Here is an 18,419-nt window from a genome sequence, read left to right as displayed (position 1 = left end):
TTTGCAACGCTTGCAGTTAGCCACCGATTCCTTCCAAACCACTCCTAGTTGAATTTGCGATTTTCAACTTGTTGTCTAATGTTTATATCCAATGGTCGTGGAGCCCCGATACGTTTTATATCTAATTCATTTTCATATGACAAGAATTGAAAAGGATTTGCCAGTAGATTGTCGACTTGATTCATGATGATGACTTCTTGTCTAGCTTGCTAGCTAAGACTTTGAAAGTTTGATGTTGACATGATCAGTCCATTATAATTGTATCTGTGGCCAATGACCTAGAGGATTTTGGGATATGCACGTCTAATGTAAAGCTATTGCAGCTCCCAAGATGCTAATTTTTGAGCTCTCCCTGTATATTTTGCATTGACGTAGTGTCCACATGAGTGACAGAACACTGAGCCAATCACAGTGCAGCTAGAGAACATTATCAACACCTATAGTCTGTATTTTCTGCTGGCTGCCCCACCACCGCAAAAAGCACTGAGCTCGGCTGAAACACCTGCATTTTGGAGCTGCCTTACTTAAGAAAGCAAAAAAGAGACCATGTTTGTATGCAGCTTTATTGACTCACTTTTTTTAACATTGTTTGCAAACTGATATGTGACATGTATTAAAGCCGAAATAACATTCCAATTTTTTTTAATTTTGTTATGAAGGTGTGGTTTAAAACAGGTCGGGCTCATTGACGGGTCGCCACTGGTAGGGCTACATGCATCCCAGGGTTCTGTCTCCATCCATCATGGCTGCACGACCAGACAGGACTCTCTTCTGGAACTGGGATTCATTGTCATTAAGAGGATTTGGAATAATTATCCACCTCCCCCTTTGGCCTGAGACCAGTCAATCTAACCTGATTACACTGTAGTCTGGAGCCTTGTGGTTGTCCTGTCCCAATTCACTCCTACCCATTACTTTTGGCCTTTCAATGTGTGCAGATCTACAGTTGAAGTCGGAAGTTTACATACACCTTAGCCAAATACATTTAAAAAATAAATTTAGCAATTCCTGACTTTTAATCGTAGTAAAGATTTCCTGTCTTAGGTCAGTTAGGACCATCACTTTATTTTAAGAATTTGAAATGTCAGAATAATTGTAGAGAAAGTGATTTCCCAGTGGGTCAGAAGTTAACATACTCTCAATTAGTATTTAAATTGTTTATCTTCGGTCAAATGTTTCGAGTAGCCTTCCACAAGCTTCCCACAATAAGTTGGGTGAATTTTGGCCCATTCCTCCTGACAGAGCTGGTGTAACTGAGTCAGGTTTGTAGGCCTCCTTGCTCGCCCACACTTGTTCAGTTCTGCCCACAAATAATCTATAGGATTGAGGTCAGGACTTTGTTATGGCCACTCCAATACCTCGACTTTGTTGTCCTTAAGCCTATTTGCCACACCTTCGGAAGTATGCATGGGGTTATTGTCCATTTGGATGACCCATTTGCGACCAAGCTTTAACTTCCTGACTGATGTGTTGCTTCAATATAGCCACATAATTTTCCTCCCTCATGATGCCATCTTTTTTGTGAAGTGCACCAGTCCCTCCTGCAGTAAAGCACCCCCACAACATGATGCTGCCACCCCTGTGCTTCACGGTTGGGATGGTGATCTTCGGCTTGCAAGTCTCCCCCTTTTTCCTCCAAACATAACGATGGCCATTATGGTCAAACACTTCTATTTTTGTTTCATCAGACCAGAGGACATTTCTCCAAAAAGTATGATCTTTGTCCACATGTGCAGTTGCAAACCGTAGTCTGGCTTTTTTATGGCGGTTTTTGAGCAGTGGCTTCTTCCTTGCTGAGCACCTTTCAGGTTATGTCGATATAGGACTCGTTTTACTGTGTATATACAGTGCCTTGCGAAAGTATTCGGCCCCCTTGAACTTTGCGACCTTTTGCCACATTTCAGGCTTCAAACATAAAGATATAAAACTGTATTTTTTTGTGAAGAATCAACAACAAGTGGGACACAATCATGAAGTGGAACGACATTTATTGGATATTTCAAACTCTTTTAACAAATCAAAAACTGAAAAATTGGGCGTGCAAAATTATTCAGCCCCTTTACTTTCAGTGCAGCAAACTCTCTCCAGAAGTTCAGTGAGGATTTCTGAATGATCCAATGTTGACCTAAATTACTAATTATGATAAATACAATCCACCTGTGTGTAATCAAGTCTCCGTATAAATTCACCTGCACTGTGATAGTCTCAGAGGTCCGTTAAAAGTGCAGAGAGCATCATGAAGAACAAGGAACACACCAGGCAGGTCCGAGATACTGTTGTGATGAAGTTTAAAGCCGGATTTGGATACAAAAAGATTTCCCAAGCTTTAAACATCCCAAGGAGCACTGTGCAAGCAATAATATTGAAATGGAAGGAGTATCAGACCACTGCAAATCTACCAAGACCTGGCCGTCCCTCTAAACTTTCAGCTCATACAAGGAGAAGACTGATCAGAGATGCAGCCAAGAGGCCCATGATCACTCTGGATGAACTGCAGAGATCTATAGCTGAGGTGGGAGACTCTGTCCATAGGACAACAATCAGTCGTATATTGCACAAATCTGGCCTTTATGGAAGAGTGGCAAGAAGAAAGCCATTTCTTAAAGATATCCATAAAAAGTGTTGTTTAAAGTTTGCCACAAGCCACCTGGGAGACACACCAAACATGTGGAAGAAGGTGCTCTGGTCAGATGAAGCCAAAATTGAACTTTTTGTCAACAATGCAAAACGTTATGTTTGGCGTAAAAGCAACACAGCTGAACACACCATCCCCACTGTCAAACATGGTGGTGGCAGCATCATGGTTTGGGCCTGCTTTTCTTCAGCAGGGACAGGGAAGATGGTTAAAATTGATGGGAAGATGGATGGAGCCAAATACAGGACCATTCTGGAAGAAAACCTGATGGAGTCTGCAAAAGACCTGAGACTGGGACGGAGATTTGTCTTCCAACAAGACAATGATCCAAAACATAAAGCAAAATCTACAATGGAATGGTTCAAAAATAAACATATCCAGGTGTTAGAATGGCCAAGTCAAAGTCCAGACCTGAATCCAATCGAGAATCTGTGGAAAGAACTGAAAACTGCTGTTCACATCCAACCTCACTGAGCTCGAGCTGTTTTGCAAGGAGGAATGGGAAAAAATGTCAGTCTCTCGATGTGCAAAACTGATAAGAGACATACCCCAAGCGACTTACAGCTGTAATCACAGCAACAGGTGGCACTACAAAGTATTAACTTAAGGGGGCTGAATAATTTTGCACGGCCAATTTTTCAGTTTTTGATTTGTTAAAAAAGTTGGAAATATCCAATAAATGTCGTTCCACTTCATGATTGTGTCCCACTTGTTGTTGATTCTTCACAAAAAAATACAGTTTTATATCTTTATGTTTGAAGCCTGAAATGTGGCAAAAGGTCGCAAAGTTCAAGGGGGCCGAATACTTTCGCAAGGCACTGTAGATACAAAAGTATCTGTTTCCTCCAGCATCTTCACAAGGTCCTTTGCTGCTGTTCTGGGATTGATTTGCACTTTTCACACCAAAGTACGTGTCTCTAGGAGACAGAACGTGTCTCCTTCCTGAGCGGTATGACGGCTATGTGGTCCCATGGTGTTTATGCTTATGTACTATTGTTTGTACAGATGAACGTGGTACCTTCAGGCATTTGGAAATTGCTCCCAAGGATGATCTAGACTTGTGGAGGTCTATAATTGTATTTCTGAGGCTTTCTTTTGATTTTCCCATGATGTCAAGCAAAGAGGCACTGAGTTTGAAGGTAGGCCTTGAAATACATCCACAGGTACACCTCCATTTGACTCAAATGATGTTGACCTATCAGAAGCTTCTAAAGCCATGACATCATTTTCCGGAGTTTTCCAAGTTGTTTAAAGGCACAGTCACCTTAGTGTATTTAAACATCTGACCCACTAGAATTGTGATACAGTGAAATAATCTGTCTGTAAACAATTGCTGGAAAAATGACTTGTGTCATGCACAAAGTAGATGTCCTAACCGACTTGCCAAAGCTATAGTTTGTTAACAAGAAATTTGTGGAGATGTTGAACAACAAGTTTTAATGACTCCAACCAAAGTGTATGTAAACTTCCGACTTCAACTGTATATGGTGCAACTTCCACTTACCGATTGTGAGTGTTTGTTGGAGGTATCCCTTCTTTACATTGAGCTTGTTGCTGCGGCTTGATTAAGGTTGAATTGTCATCAGGAGACTTAGTGGCATTGAGGGTTTGTTGTAGGTACGTCTATATCCCCAGAGGGACTGTTTACATAATTCCTGGAGGGACATTAAGTCTCTGTTATACATTCTGAGCTTGTTGTTGAAGTTTGATTATGGTTTAATTGTCGTCAAGACAGTTAGTGGGAGATTGAGTGTTTGTTGGTGGTAGGCCAGCCTGAGTAATTTTCGGAGGGACGTTAAGTCTCTGTTTTTGTGGTAAGCTTGTTGCTGCTGCAGTTTCATTATGCCACACGCCAGCTCTCTAAAACCAATTTAGCCCACATAGAGTGGGTTAATTGCAACAGATGACATGAAACGCTCTTAGACTGAGAGTAGCAGATTGTTCAGAACAGGCAGTCTAGAGCGAAGATGGCAATGGGACAACCACCTCACCAATGGGGATTCACTTTCCACCCCATCTCACCAATGGGGTACCACTTTCCACCCCATCTCACCAATGGGGTACCACTTTCTACACCATCTCACCAATGGGGTACCACTTTCTACACCATCTCACCAATGGGGTACCACTTTCCACCCCATAATTCTAGTTCAGTCAGAGCTTTCTTCAACTACCAATTTGCCATTTCAATTTGACATGGGGAGAATCTCCGTTGCATTGCATTTATTCCTTGTGACCTCTCGCCTCCTTTTCAAAACGCATTGGAGGAGAAGGTCAAAGGGCAGGAACCTCTGGAGCAGGAAGTCAGGACCGTTGATTCTCCCATGTGGGAGAGCAAATAGTATAGAGAGTGAAGACTTTTAAAAATGGAACAAAATAAATATAATAGGAAGAGAGTGAGAGTGTTATAAAAGTGTGTGAAACGCCACTGTGGTTATGTTAACAGGTTAGCAGCAGAGCTTGTGGAGAGACTGTGTGGAGAGGAGCATGCTATTTATGTGGTGTGAAACCATAGAACCTCAACGGTCACCACCACCTGCACACCTCCTGTTGTGTGAAACCATAGAACCAGTCACCACCACCTCCACACCTCCTGTTGTGTGAAACCATAGAACCTCACCCATCACCACCACCTCCACACCTCCTGTTGTGTGAAACCATAGAAACTCACCCATCACCACCACCTCCACACCTCCTGTTGTGTGAAACCATAGAACCAGTCACCACCACCTCCACACCTCCTGTTGTGTGAAACCATAGAACCCGTCACCACCACCTCCACACCTCCTGTTGTGTGAAACCATAGAACCTCACCCATCACCACCACCTCCACACCTCCTGTTGTGTGAAACCATAGAACCTCACCCATCACCACCACCTCCACACCTCCTGTTGTGTGAAACCATAGAACCTCACCCATCACCACCACCTCCACACCTCCTGTTGTGTGAAACCATAGAACCAGTCACTACCACCTCCACACCTCCTGTTGTGTGAAACCATAGAACCTCACCCATCACCACCACCTCCACACCTCCTGTTGTGTGAAACCATAGAACCTCACCCATCACCACCACCTCCACACCTCCTGTTGTGTGAAACCATAGAACCTCACCCATCACCACCACACCTCCTGTTGTGTGAAACCATAGAACCTCACCCATCACCACCACCTCCACACCTCCTGTTGTGTGAAACCATAGAACCTCACCCATCACCAGCACCTCCACACCTCCTGTTGTGTGAAACCATAGAACCTCACCCATCACCAGCACCTCCACACCTCCTGTTGTGTGAAACCATAGAACCTCACCCATCACCACCACCTCCACACCTCCTGTTGGGTGAAACCATAGAACCTCACCCATCACCACCACACCTCCTGTTGTGTGAAACCATAGAACCTCACCCATCACCACCACCTCCACACCTCCTGTTGTGTGAAACCATAGAACCTCACCCATCACCACCACCTCCACACCTCCTGTTGTGTGAAACCATAGAACCTCACCCATCACCAGCACCTCCACACCTCCTGTTGTGTGAAACCATAGAACCTCACCCATCACCACCACCTCCACACCTCCTGTTGTGTGAAACCATAGAACCTCACCCATCACCACCACCTCCACACCTCCTGTTGTGTGAAACCATAGAACCTCACCCATCACCACCACCTCCACACCTCCTGTTGTGTGAAACCATAGAACCTCACCCATCACCACCACCTCCACACCTCCTGTTGTGTGAAACCATAGAACCTCACCCATCACCACCACCTCCACACCTCCTGTTGTGTGAAACCATAGAACCTCACCCATCACCACCACCTCCACACCTCCTGTTGTGTGAAACCATAGAACCAGTCACTACCACCTCCACACCTCCTGTTGTGTGAAACCATAGAACCTCACCCATCACCACCACCTCCACACCTCCTGTTGTGTGAAACCATAGAACCTCACCCATCACCACCACCTCCACACCTCCTGTTGTGTGAAACCATAGAACCTCACCCATCACCACCACACCTCCTGTTGTGTGAAACCATAGAACCTCACCCATCACCACCACCTCCACACCTCCTGTTGTGTGAAACCATAGAACCTCACCCATCACCACCACCTCCACACCTCCTGTTGTGTGAAACCATAGAACCTCACCCATCACCAGCACCTCCACACCTCCTGTTGTGTGAAACCATAGAACCTCACCCGTCACCACCACCTCCACACCTCCTGTTGTTTGAAACCATAGAACCTCACCCATCACCACCACCTCCACACCTCCTGTTGTGTGAAACCATAGAACCTCACCCATCACCACCACCTCCACACCTCCTGTTGTGTGAAACCATAGAACCTCACCAGTCACCACCACCTCTACACCTCCTGTTGTGTGAAACCGTAGAACCTCACCAGTCACCACCACCTCCACACCTCCTGTTGTGTGAAACCATAGAACCCATCACCACCACCTCTACACCTCCTTTTGTGTGAAACCGTAGAACTCGTCACCACCACCTCCACCCAGCCGAACTCTGACTTTAGCCAAATTTAGATTTGTTTTTTGGGAAAGCAAGAAGAGGAGGAACAGGGCAAACTGCTTTCTACTGGGAGGATGTAACCACTTGACCACACTGTTATCCAACCACATCCCTCCCAGCCAAGGGCTGTGTCGCAAATGCCACCCTATCCCTTAGATAGTTCTCTATTTTTGACCAGGGCCCATAGGGAATAGGGTGCGATTTGGGGCGCTACCAAGGAGCCATTGTGGTAATTGTTGGGAAAAAATAGCAGAAGGCATGCCTCTATACACCTCTATAGTGCCAACCTAGTCATTAGTGTGTTTTTGTCAGTAACTCACGATAGGCAAACTACATTGTAAAAAAAAAAAGGTGGTTGTCACTTGCTGGGGAATTTGAATACGTGGTTTCCTGTTTAGCTACTAGCTACACAGAGCTTTTGTAGGGCATCCCAGTCAGTCAGCGGGTGGCAGAGAGGGAGGCAGGGATAGAGGGATGGGTGTTCCTGGCCATCTGTTAGCCACTGTGACCTACTAACTGTCACAACTGGAGCAGCAGGAGAGTGCAGTGCTGCATGTATCCAGCCTTCCCAGCCTCCCCAGCGCCAGCCTCCCCCAGCCCTGCCCCAGCCTCCCTCAGCACTGTCCCAGCCCTGCCACAGCCTCCCCAGTTCCAGCCTCCTCTAGCCGCCCTCAGCCCTGCCCCAGCCCTGCCCCAGCTTCCCCAGCCTCCCCTATCCTCCCCAGCACTGCCCCAGCTTCCCCAGCCTCCCTCAGCCCTGCCCCAGCTTCCCCAGCCTCTCCTAGCCTCCCTCTCCTAGCCTCCCTCAGCCCTGCCCCAGGCTCCCTTAGTCAACCGTAAGTTTCTACAGTTTTTCTTGGTTGATTGAATGGAGGTAGGAAGAGAGAGAGGGCAGGATGGATGAATGGAAGGAGATGGAGGGAGGCAGGGATGATATGAGGGCATCATGTTAGATAATCAGTGTGAGTCTGACTCTTAGTGGGATAATCCATATAAGGAAGAAGGAAATCTCTTGATTTTGGAGGAGAAAGTTGTGTGTGTGTGTGTGTGTGTGTTTGCCTCGTCAGTCAGTGTGTGTGTTTTTGCCTCGTCAGTCAGTGTGTTTGTGTGTGTTGGGCTCTGGTTAAAGGTTGTGCACTATATAGGGAATAGGGTGCTATTTTGGACACACAGAGTAACAGAGAGTAAGACAGATTTGTATGACCACTTTCAGTTGTTTTAACTGTTGATGTGCTAATGCCCTCAAACTCAGCTCTGGACCTCGAAGCCAGTTCCACTAGTTTATTTTATTTTCCCCCTCTAATCAGGGATTTAGACCTGGGAAACCAGCTGGGTGCAATTAATTATTAGGTAGAACAGAAGACCAGTCTGTACCTCGTAGGGTAAGATTTGAATACCCCTGTGTTAATGCCAGGCTACATCCATTCATACGAAGGCAAAACATATTTTTTGTCTGCCTATAATCCATATTATCCTAATCCGCCTAAATACAAAGGCAACATAAATCACACAACCCATTAAGACCATATGCCAAACCCACGCCATTGGTCTACACTATTCAGAGGTTTACAGGTTTAGGCCGTGTGTGTGTGTGTGTGTATGACTGTATAGTTCTGAGCTGGCATTTATATGGCCATGGGAAGTGTCATCAACAGTGTGTACTGTACGATGGCTGCTTTGATGCAAGGCCTTCTCTTCCTAGTGTTCTATTGGAAAATGTTTGATCCAACTGCACAGACCTAGGTACAGTTTGACCCAGTCAAAGAAATGTGCCTCACCTCAAACTTCCTAGTATTCAATGATGTATGAAAACCCAGATAATACTCTTATCTACTTCTCTCAGGGGGAGGTTGATTGAATCATAGGGGCAATGTCAAATTTGACAAGCACTTCACTGTGCGGTTGCTACGGAGACAGAGACCATGTGATTTAGAGAGCACTGATCAAGCAAAGAGATGCTATTGTGTATGTCCGTACTGACTACTCTGAGGCACAAACAGATCTAGAGTAAGAAAATTAGAAAAGTTCGCAAACATAAAGACAGGTTAATATGGAGGAAGAGGGATATTAACGTAAAGACAGTTTAACATGGAGGAAGAGGGATATTATCATAAAGACAGTTTAACATGGAGGAAGAGGGATATTATCATAAAGACAGTTTAACATGGAGGAAGAGGGATATTATCATGAAGACAGTTTAACATGGAGGAAGAGGGATATTATCATAAAGACAGTTTAACATGGAGGAAGAGTGATATTAACGTAAATACAGTTTAACATGGAGGAAGAGGGATATTAACGTAAAGACAGTTTAACATGGAGGAAGAGGGATATTATCATAAAGACAGTTTAACATGGAGGAAGAGGGATATTATCATAAAGACAGTTTAACATGGAGGAAGAGGGATATTATCATAAAGACAGTTTAACATGGAGGAAGAGGTATATTATCATAAAGACAGTTTAACGTGGAAGAAGAGGGATATTAACATAAAGACAGTTTAACGTGGAGGAAGAGGGATATTATCATAGACAGTTTAATGTGGAGGAGGGATATTATCATAGACAGTTTAACATGGAGGAAGAGGGATATTATCATAAAGACAGTTTAACATGGAGGAAGAGGGATATTAACGTAAAGACAGTTTAACGTGGAGGAAGAGGGATATTAACGTAAAGACAGTTTAACGTGGAGGAAGAGGGATATTAACAAAGACAGTTTAACGTGGAGGAAGAGGGATATTATCATAGACAGTTTAACGTGGAGGAAGAGGGATATTATCATAGACAGTTTAACATGGAGGAAGAGGGATATTATCATAAAGACAGTTTAGAATGGAGGAAGAGGGATATTAACATAAAGACAGTTTAACATGGAGGGAGAGGGATATTAACATAAAGACAGTTTAACATGGAGGAAGAGGGATATTATCATGAAGACAGTTTAACGTGGAGGAAGAGGGATATTAACATAAAGACAGTTTAACATGGAGGAAGAGGGATAATAACATGAAGACAGTTTAACGTGGAGGAAGAGGGATATTATCATAAACAGTTTAACATGGAGGAAGAGGGATATTATCATAAAGACAAGTTTAACATGGAGGAAGAGGGATATTAACGTAAAGACAGTTTAACATGGAGGAAGAGGGATATTAACATAAAGACAGTTTAACATGGAGGAAGAGGGATATTAACATAAAGACAGTTTAACGTGGAGGAAGTGGGATATTAACATGAAGACAGTTTAACGTGGAGGAAGTGGGATATTAACATAAAGACAGTTTAACATGAAGGAAGATGGCTATTAACGTAAAGACAGTTTAACGTGGAGGAAGAGGGATATTAACATAAAGACAGTTTAACATGGAGGAAGAGGGATATTAACATAAAGACAGTTTAACGTGGAGGAAGAGGGATATTAACGTAAGGACAGATTAACGTGGAGGAAGATGGCTATTAACGTAAAGACAGTTTAACGTGGAGGAAGAGGGATATTAACATAAAGACAGTTTAACATGGAGGAAGAGGGATATTAACATAAAGACAGTTTAACATGGAGGAAGAGGGATATTATCATAGACAGTTTAACGTGGAGGAAGAGGGATATTATCATAGACAGTTTAACTTGGAGGAAGAGGGATATTAACGTAAAGACAGTTTAACATGGAGGAAGAGGGATATTAACATAAAGACAGTTTAACATGGAGGAAGAGGGATATTATCTTGAAAACAGTTTAACGTGGTGTAAGAGGGATATTAACATAAAGACAGTTTAACGTGGAGGAAGAGGGATATTATCATAGACAGTTTAACGTGGAGGAAGAGGGATATTATCATAAAGACAGTTTAACATGGAGGAAGAGGGATATTATCATAAAGACAGTTTAACGTGGAGGAAGAGGGATATTATCATAGACAGTTTAACATGGAGGAAGAGGGATATTAACATAAAGACAGTTTAACATGGAGGAAGAGGGATGTTAAAGTAAAGACAGATTAACGTGGAGGAAGAGGGATATTAACATAAAGACAGTTTAACATGGAGGAAGAGGGATATTAACATAAAGACAGTTTAACGTGGAGGAAGAGGGATATTATCATAGACAGTTTAACATGGAGGAAGAGGGATATTATCATAAAGACAGTTTAACATGGAGGAAGAGGGATATTATCATAAAGACAGTTTAACATGGAGGAAGAGGGATATTATCATGAAGACAGTTTAACATGGAGGAAGAGGGATATTATCATAAAGACAGTTTAACATGGAGGAAGAGTGATATTAACGTAAAGACAGTTTAACATGGAGGAAGAGGGATATTAACGTAAAGACAGTTTAACATGGAGGAAGAGGGATATTAACGTAAAGACACTTTAACGTGGAGGAAGAGGGATATTATCATGAAGAGAGTTTAACATGGAGGAAGAGGGATATTAACATAAAGACAGTTTAACGTGGAGGAAGAGGGATATTAACGTAAAGACAGATTAACATGGAGGAAGAGGGATATTAACATAAAGACAGTTTAACATGGAGGAAGAGGGATATTAACATAAAGACAGTTTAACATGGAGGAAGAGGGATATTATCATGAAGACAGTTTAACATGGAGGAAGAGGGATGTTAACGTAAAGACAGATTAACGTGGAGGAAGAGGGATATTAACATAAAGACAGTTTAACGTGGAGGAAGAGGGATATTATCATAGACAGTTTAACATGGAGGAAGAGGGATATTAACGTAAAGACAGTTTAACTTGGAGGAAGAGGGATATTAACATAAAGACAGTTTAACGTGGAGGAAGATGGATATTATCATAGACAGTTTAACACGGAGGAAGAGTGATATTAACGTAAAGACAGTTTAACGTGGTGGAAGAGGGATATTAACGTAAAGACAGTTTAACGTGGTGGAAGAGGGATATTAACATAAAGACAGTTTAACGTGGTGGAAGAGGGATATTAACATAAAGACAGTTTAACATAGAGGAAGAGGGATATTAACGTAAAGACAGATTAACGTGGTGGAAGAGGGATATTAACGTAAAGACAGTTTAACATGGTGGAAGAGGGATATTAACATAAAGACAGTTTAACGTGGTGGAAGAGGGATATTAACATAAAGACAGTTTAACATAGAGGAAGAGGGATATTAACGTAAAGACAGATTAACGTGGTGGAAGAGGGATATTAACGTAAAGACAGTTTAACGTGGTGGAAGAGGGATATTAACATAAAGACAGTTTAACATAGAGGAAGAGGGATATTAACGTAAAGACAGTTTAACGTGGTGGAAGAGGGATATTAACATAAAGACAGTTTAACATAGAGGAAGAGGGATATTAACGTAAAGACAGATTAACGTGGTGGAAGAGGGATATTAACATAAAGACAGTTTAACATGGAGGAAGAGGGATATTAACGTAAAGACAGTTTAACGTGGTGGAAGAGGGATATTAACATAAAGACAGTTTAACATGGAGGAAGAGGGATATTAACGTAAAGACAGATTAACGTGGAGGAAGAGGGATATTAACATAAAGACAGTTTAACGTGGATGAAGAGGGATATTAACATAAAGACAGTTTAACGTGGAGGAAGAGGGATATTATCATAAAGACAGTTTAACATGGAGGAAGAGGGATATTATCATAAAGACAGTTTAACATGGAGGAAGAGGGATATTAACGTAAAGACAGTTTAACATGGAGGAACAGGGATATTAACGTAAAGACAGTTTAACATGGAGGAAGAGGGATATTAACATAAAGACAGTTTAACATGGAGGAACAGGGATATTAACGTAAAGACAGTTTAACATGGAGGAAGAGGGATATTATCATAGACAGTTTAACATGGAGGAAGAGGGATATTATCATAGACAGTTTAACATGGAGGAAGAGGGATATTAACGTAAAGACAGTTTAACATGGAGGAAGAGGGATATTATCATAGACAGTTTAATGTGGAGGAGGGATATTATCATAGACAGTTTAACATGGAGGAAGAGGGATGTTATCATAAGGACAGTTTAAAGTGGAGGAAGAGGGATATTAACATAAAGACAGTTTAACATGGAGGAAGAGGGATGTTAACGTAAAGACAGATTAACGTGGAGGAAGAGGGATATTAACATAAAGACAGTTTAACGTGGAGGAAGAGGGATATTATCATAGACAGTTTAACATGGAGGAAGAGGGATATTATCATAAGGACAGTTTAAAGTGGAGGAAGAGGGATATTAACATAAAGACAGTTTAACATGGAGGAAGAGGGATGTTAACGTAAAGACAGATTAACGTGGAGGAAGAGGGATATTAACATAAAGACAGTTCAACGTGGAGGAAGAGGGATATTATCATAGACAGTTTAACATGGAGGAAGAGGGATATTAACAAAGACAGTTTAACATGGAGGAAGAGGGATATTATCATAGACAGTTTAACGTGGAGGAAGAGGGATATTATCATAAAGACAGTTTAACATGGAGGAAGAGGGATATTATCATAAAGACAGTTTAACGTGGAGGAAGAGGGATATTATCATAGACAGTTTAACGTGGAGTAAGAGGGATATTAACGTAAAGACAGTTTAACATGGAGGAAGAGGGATATTATCATAAAGACAGTTTAACGTGGAGGAAGAGGGATATTATCATAGACAGTTTAACGTGGAGTAAGAGGGATATTAACGTAAAGACAGTTTAACATGGAGGAAGAGGGATATTATCATAGACAGTTTAACGTGGAGGAAGAGGGATATTATCATAGACAGTTTAACATGGAGGAAGAGGGATATTATCATAAAGACAGTTTAACATGGAGGAAGAGGGATATTATCATAGACAGTTTAACATGGAGGAAGAGGGATATTATCATAAAGACAGTTTAACATGGAGTGAGAGGGATATTAACGTAAAGACAGTTTAACATGGAGGAAGAGGGATATTAACATAAAGACAGTTTAACATGGAGGAAGAGGGATATTATCATAGACAGTTTAACATGGAGGAAGAGGGATATTATCATAAAGACAGTTTAACATGGAGGAAGAGGGATATTAACCCTCCCTGGAAGACCAAAGAGGAGAGTGGCTGTGGTTGAGAAGGTGAGGAGGCTTTTACAGTTAAGCCATGTTGGCAGCTCCATCTCTCCTTGTGTGTGGGTAGCAGCTGCAGTGGCCAGGCCTGCATTAGCATGCTGAAGGTGCTTATGTAAACTGTCATGGTCCACGTCCCAAATAGCGCTGCATTCCCTATAAAGTGTACCACCCATAGGGCTCTGGTCAAAAGCAGTGCACTAAGTAGGGAATAGTGTGTCATTTGGGATGGACCTATTCTGTTGGAGCTGGGCCAATGTGGGACTCTCTGCTCTGAAATGGGCCACTATCTATTCTATGAGAGGTGCTTTGTTTTATACAGGGGTTTATTTGAGTCATGTTACTGAAATATAGTAGCACTTTGGTAGTTAAAGCAAGCTCTGACTGAGGCAAATTTGGTGATGGAAATGGTTTGTATTCATTATTAGAGGTGAATGACGTGTCAGTGTAATGCACTAAAGACAACACTATGTTGTCACCTCTGTCCCACCTCCACCCACCCATCTGAACATATTGGATCTAAGGTCTTCTTCCCACATGGACAGGGACATCCTGAATTATAAACATATAACTACTTCTCAATCAGTCAATCAATCAGTCAATCAATCAGACACCTAGCCTAAGTTTAATCAGTCTGAATAAACTGTTTTGTAATAAACTTCATTTCATTTCGTCCATCTCTCAGGTGTTTGCCACCTACCCCAACGAGGACTATGACCGTCGGAACGAGGACGTCGACCCCATGGCTGCATCTGCCGAGTACGAGCTGGAGAAGAGGGTGGAGAGGCTCGATATGTTCCCTGTTGCGCTGGAGAAAGGTACACCTAAGCCAAATTACCCCTATAACCTTAATGTGGCATCTGGGATTCAGTTATCCCCATAACCTTAATGTGGCATCTGGGATTCAGTCATCCCCATAACCTTAATGTGGCATCTGGGATTAAGTTATCCCCATAACCTTAATGTGGCATCTGGGATTCAGTCATCCCCATAACCTTAATGTGGCATCTGGGATTCAGTCATCCCCATAACCTTAATGTGGCATCTGGGATTCAGTTATCCCCATAACCTTAATGTGGCAATCTGTGATTCAGTTATCCCCATAACCTTAATGTGGCAATCTGGGATTCAGTAATCCCCATAACCTTAATGTGGCATCTGGGATTCAGTCATCCCCATAACCTTAATGTGGCATCTGGGATTCAGTCATCCCCATAACCTTAATGTGGCATCTGGGATTCAGTTATCCCCATAACCTTAATGTGGCAATCTGTGATTCAGTTATCCCCATAACCTTAATGTGGCATCTGGGATTCAGTCATCCCCATAACCTTAATGTGGCATCTGGGATTCAGTTATCCCCATAACCTTAATGTGGCATCTGGGATTCAGTTATCCCCATAACCTTAATGTGGCAATCTGTGATTCAGTTATCCCCATAACCTTAATGTGGCAATCTGGGATTCAGTAATCCCCATAACCTTAATGTGGCAATCTGGGATTCGAACAAAAAAGATAATTCCCAGATTGCCCATTTAAGAAAACTCCTCTTCACCATACTTATATTTCACAGTACTCTAAAGAAGAGTGTCTCAAGAGAATGGAGATACAAATCATACAATCATTCCCCATTAGCACGCATCCATCATTTCTCCATCATCACTCCATCTTCCCTCCAGTTATCCCTCCTCCCAAGAGGGAATTCTCAATCACTCCATCTTCCCTCCAGTTATCCCTCCTTCCAAGAGGGAATTCTCAATCACTCCATCTTCCCTCCAGTTATCCCTCCTTCCAAGAGGGAATTCTCAATCACTCCATCTTCCCTCCAGTTATCCCTCCTCCCAAGAGGGAATTCTCAATCACTCCATCTTCCCTCCAGTTATCCCTCCTTCCAAGAGGGAATTCTCAATCACTCCATCTTCCCTCCAGTTATCCCTCCTTCCAAGAGGGAATTCTCAATCACTCCATCTTCCCTCCAGTTATCCCTCCTTCCAAGAGGGAATTCTCAATCACTCCATCTTCCCTCCAGTTATCCCTCCTTCCAAGAGGGAATTCTCAATCACTCCATCTGCCCACAAGTTATCGCTCCTCCTAAATGGGAATTCTTAATCACTCCATCTTCACATTGACAGGATGTTAACATAGGGTAAAATGACTGTAACAGGAAAACATTGATTTGAAAAGCTATTATGAAACAAAACAGCATTTCATTTTCATCATGGATTAAGATAACTATGACTGTATTTTCTTCTCACAGTATTTCTCCTATATCCACTGTGTCTTCAGATGGTGATGGGCTTGGTATCAGTATCATTGGGATGGGGGCGGGGGCAGACATGGGCCTGGAGAAACTGGGCATCTTTGTCAAGACGGTCACCGATAAAGGAGCAGCGCACAGGGATGGCAGGTATGTCACAAAATGGTGGCCTCTCCATCTACGGCTTGTTCTTCTATACTCCTGGCAGATTTACCTGAACAAGTTCTGCATGATTTAATCATCTTTTTTTTGTGACCAACATTTAATTTAGTTCGTCATTTATTCAGAAGGGGGTTACAGGTACATGTTTAACATTCAAAGTAATTTTAATTCAGTGATATCCATATATTCAGTTATCATATTTGCATTTCATATATTCACAAACTGTATTTCTTGTACCTGTGGGCTGCCACAAAAACAAAAAACACACAAAAATAATGCATACACAGATAAAGAAAAAAAAGTCTCCCCAACCCATTCCCTCAACCCCCTCAGTCCCCCTCCCCAACCCATTCCCTCAACCCCCTCAGTCCTCCTCCCCAACCCATTCCCTCAACCCCCTCAGTCCCCCTCCCTAACCCATTCCCTCAACCCCCTCAGTCCCCCTCCCCGACCCATTCCCTCAACCCCCTCAGTCCCCCTCCCCAACCCATTTCTTCAACCCCCTCAGTCCCCCTCCCCAACCCATTTCTTCAACACCCTCAGGTGAGCCAATGTAGGAAAGATTGGTAAACCCTGGTTTAAGAGATAAATGAATACCTCTTCTTCCAGGGAAATGGGGGCCATAATATTCATCTCTTTTCTCAGCCAGCAGAATTGTCATGTCTAAACCAATTTGTAATTGCGCGAAATGCTAGTCCTTGAATTTAATGATTAATGATGATTTAATAATGTCTAGCTAGCTGATTTGATATGGTTCCTTGTGTGAGCATGTCTCGCTTGCAAGATAGATTTCTGAGACAAACCTGTATAAAATAAAAGTTGAATAAAAGATGGCTGAAAAAGTAAGCATGTTATACGAGTCCTGACTGAGGCTGTTGTGCTGCTTTGTGTTTTTCCACCCAGGATCCAGGTGAATGACCTGATAGTGGAGGTGGATGGGACCAGTCTGGTGGGGGTTACCCAGACCTTCGCTGCCTCCGTCCTCAGGAACACCACAGGCACCGTCAAGTGAGGATACATTTTTAGGGATTCATCCCAAATGACCCTATTCCCTTTATAGTGCACTACTTTTGACCAGGGCCCAACTACTGCACCTTTTTAAAGCAATTTTAAAACAATGAGCTACTGAGAAAGAATAGAGTTGCTTTGATGGACGTCACTCTCAAACACTTGAATACAGACAGGCAGGTTAAATTGCTTGGCCCTGTATGAAGTTGGGCCCATCAAGTCTGATCTCTTCTTTGTGTTGTACAACGTGATGTCAGACACCATTAAGGTTTTCTGGAGACATGTTCATCTTAGTTTGCAGCAGCTTTAGACTCTAGAAAGACTGTCAAAATGACTCATTATATGCTCTGAGAGAGATGTTTTTCAGCTATGTAAGAATCTGCAGTTCAGAATAACATTTTCTTTAACCTTTATTTAACTAGGCAAGTCAGTTAAGAACACGTTTTTATTTACAATGACGGCAGTTAACAGTTGGTTAACAGTTGGTTAACTGCCTTGTTCAGGGACAGAACAACATATTTTTACCTTGTCAGCTCGGGCATTCGATCTAGCAACCGATCTAGTACCCATAGTCTAGTACCCATAGTCAGTCAGTTATCACATCCTCCCACATACATACTGCATAGATCAGGTCACGCAGAGTGTTCATCATTAGCCAAATAGGGCCATGATGATAGTATGATGAAGAGCTAACACTTCCCTTCATAGAT

At 42.6% G+C, this 18,419-nt stretch overlaps 1 protein-coding gene across 1 annotated transcript in view; it reads left to right on the top strand.

Moving 5' to 3' along the window:
• The window catches only part of LOC110503032 (neurabin-2), a 40,856-nt gene that overhangs the window by 16,844 nt on the left and 5,593 nt on the right, over positions 1-18,419 (top strand). Inside the window, exons 2-4 of the mRNA XM_036960786.1 lie at positions 14,968-15,100; positions 16,569-16,689; positions 17,605-17,709. Coding sequence (XP_036816681.1) covers positions 14,968-15,100; positions 16,569-16,689; positions 17,605-17,709 — 359 coding nt within the window. The remainder of the gene's footprint in view (positions 1-14,967; positions 15,101-16,568; positions 16,690-17,604; positions 17,710-18,419) is intronic.

Source organism: Oncorhynchus mykiss, chromosome 23 (genome assembly GCF_013265735.2).
Source record: "Oncorhynchus mykiss isolate Arlee chromosome 23, USDA_OmykA_1.1, whole genome shotgun sequence".
Taxonomy (NCBI): domain Eukaryota; kingdom Metazoa; phylum Chordata; class Actinopteri; order Salmoniformes; family Salmonidae; genus Oncorhynchus; species Oncorhynchus mykiss.
The sequence above is the reverse complement of the archived record's forward strand: the minus strand, read 5'-3'. Positions and strand labels throughout refer to the sequence as shown.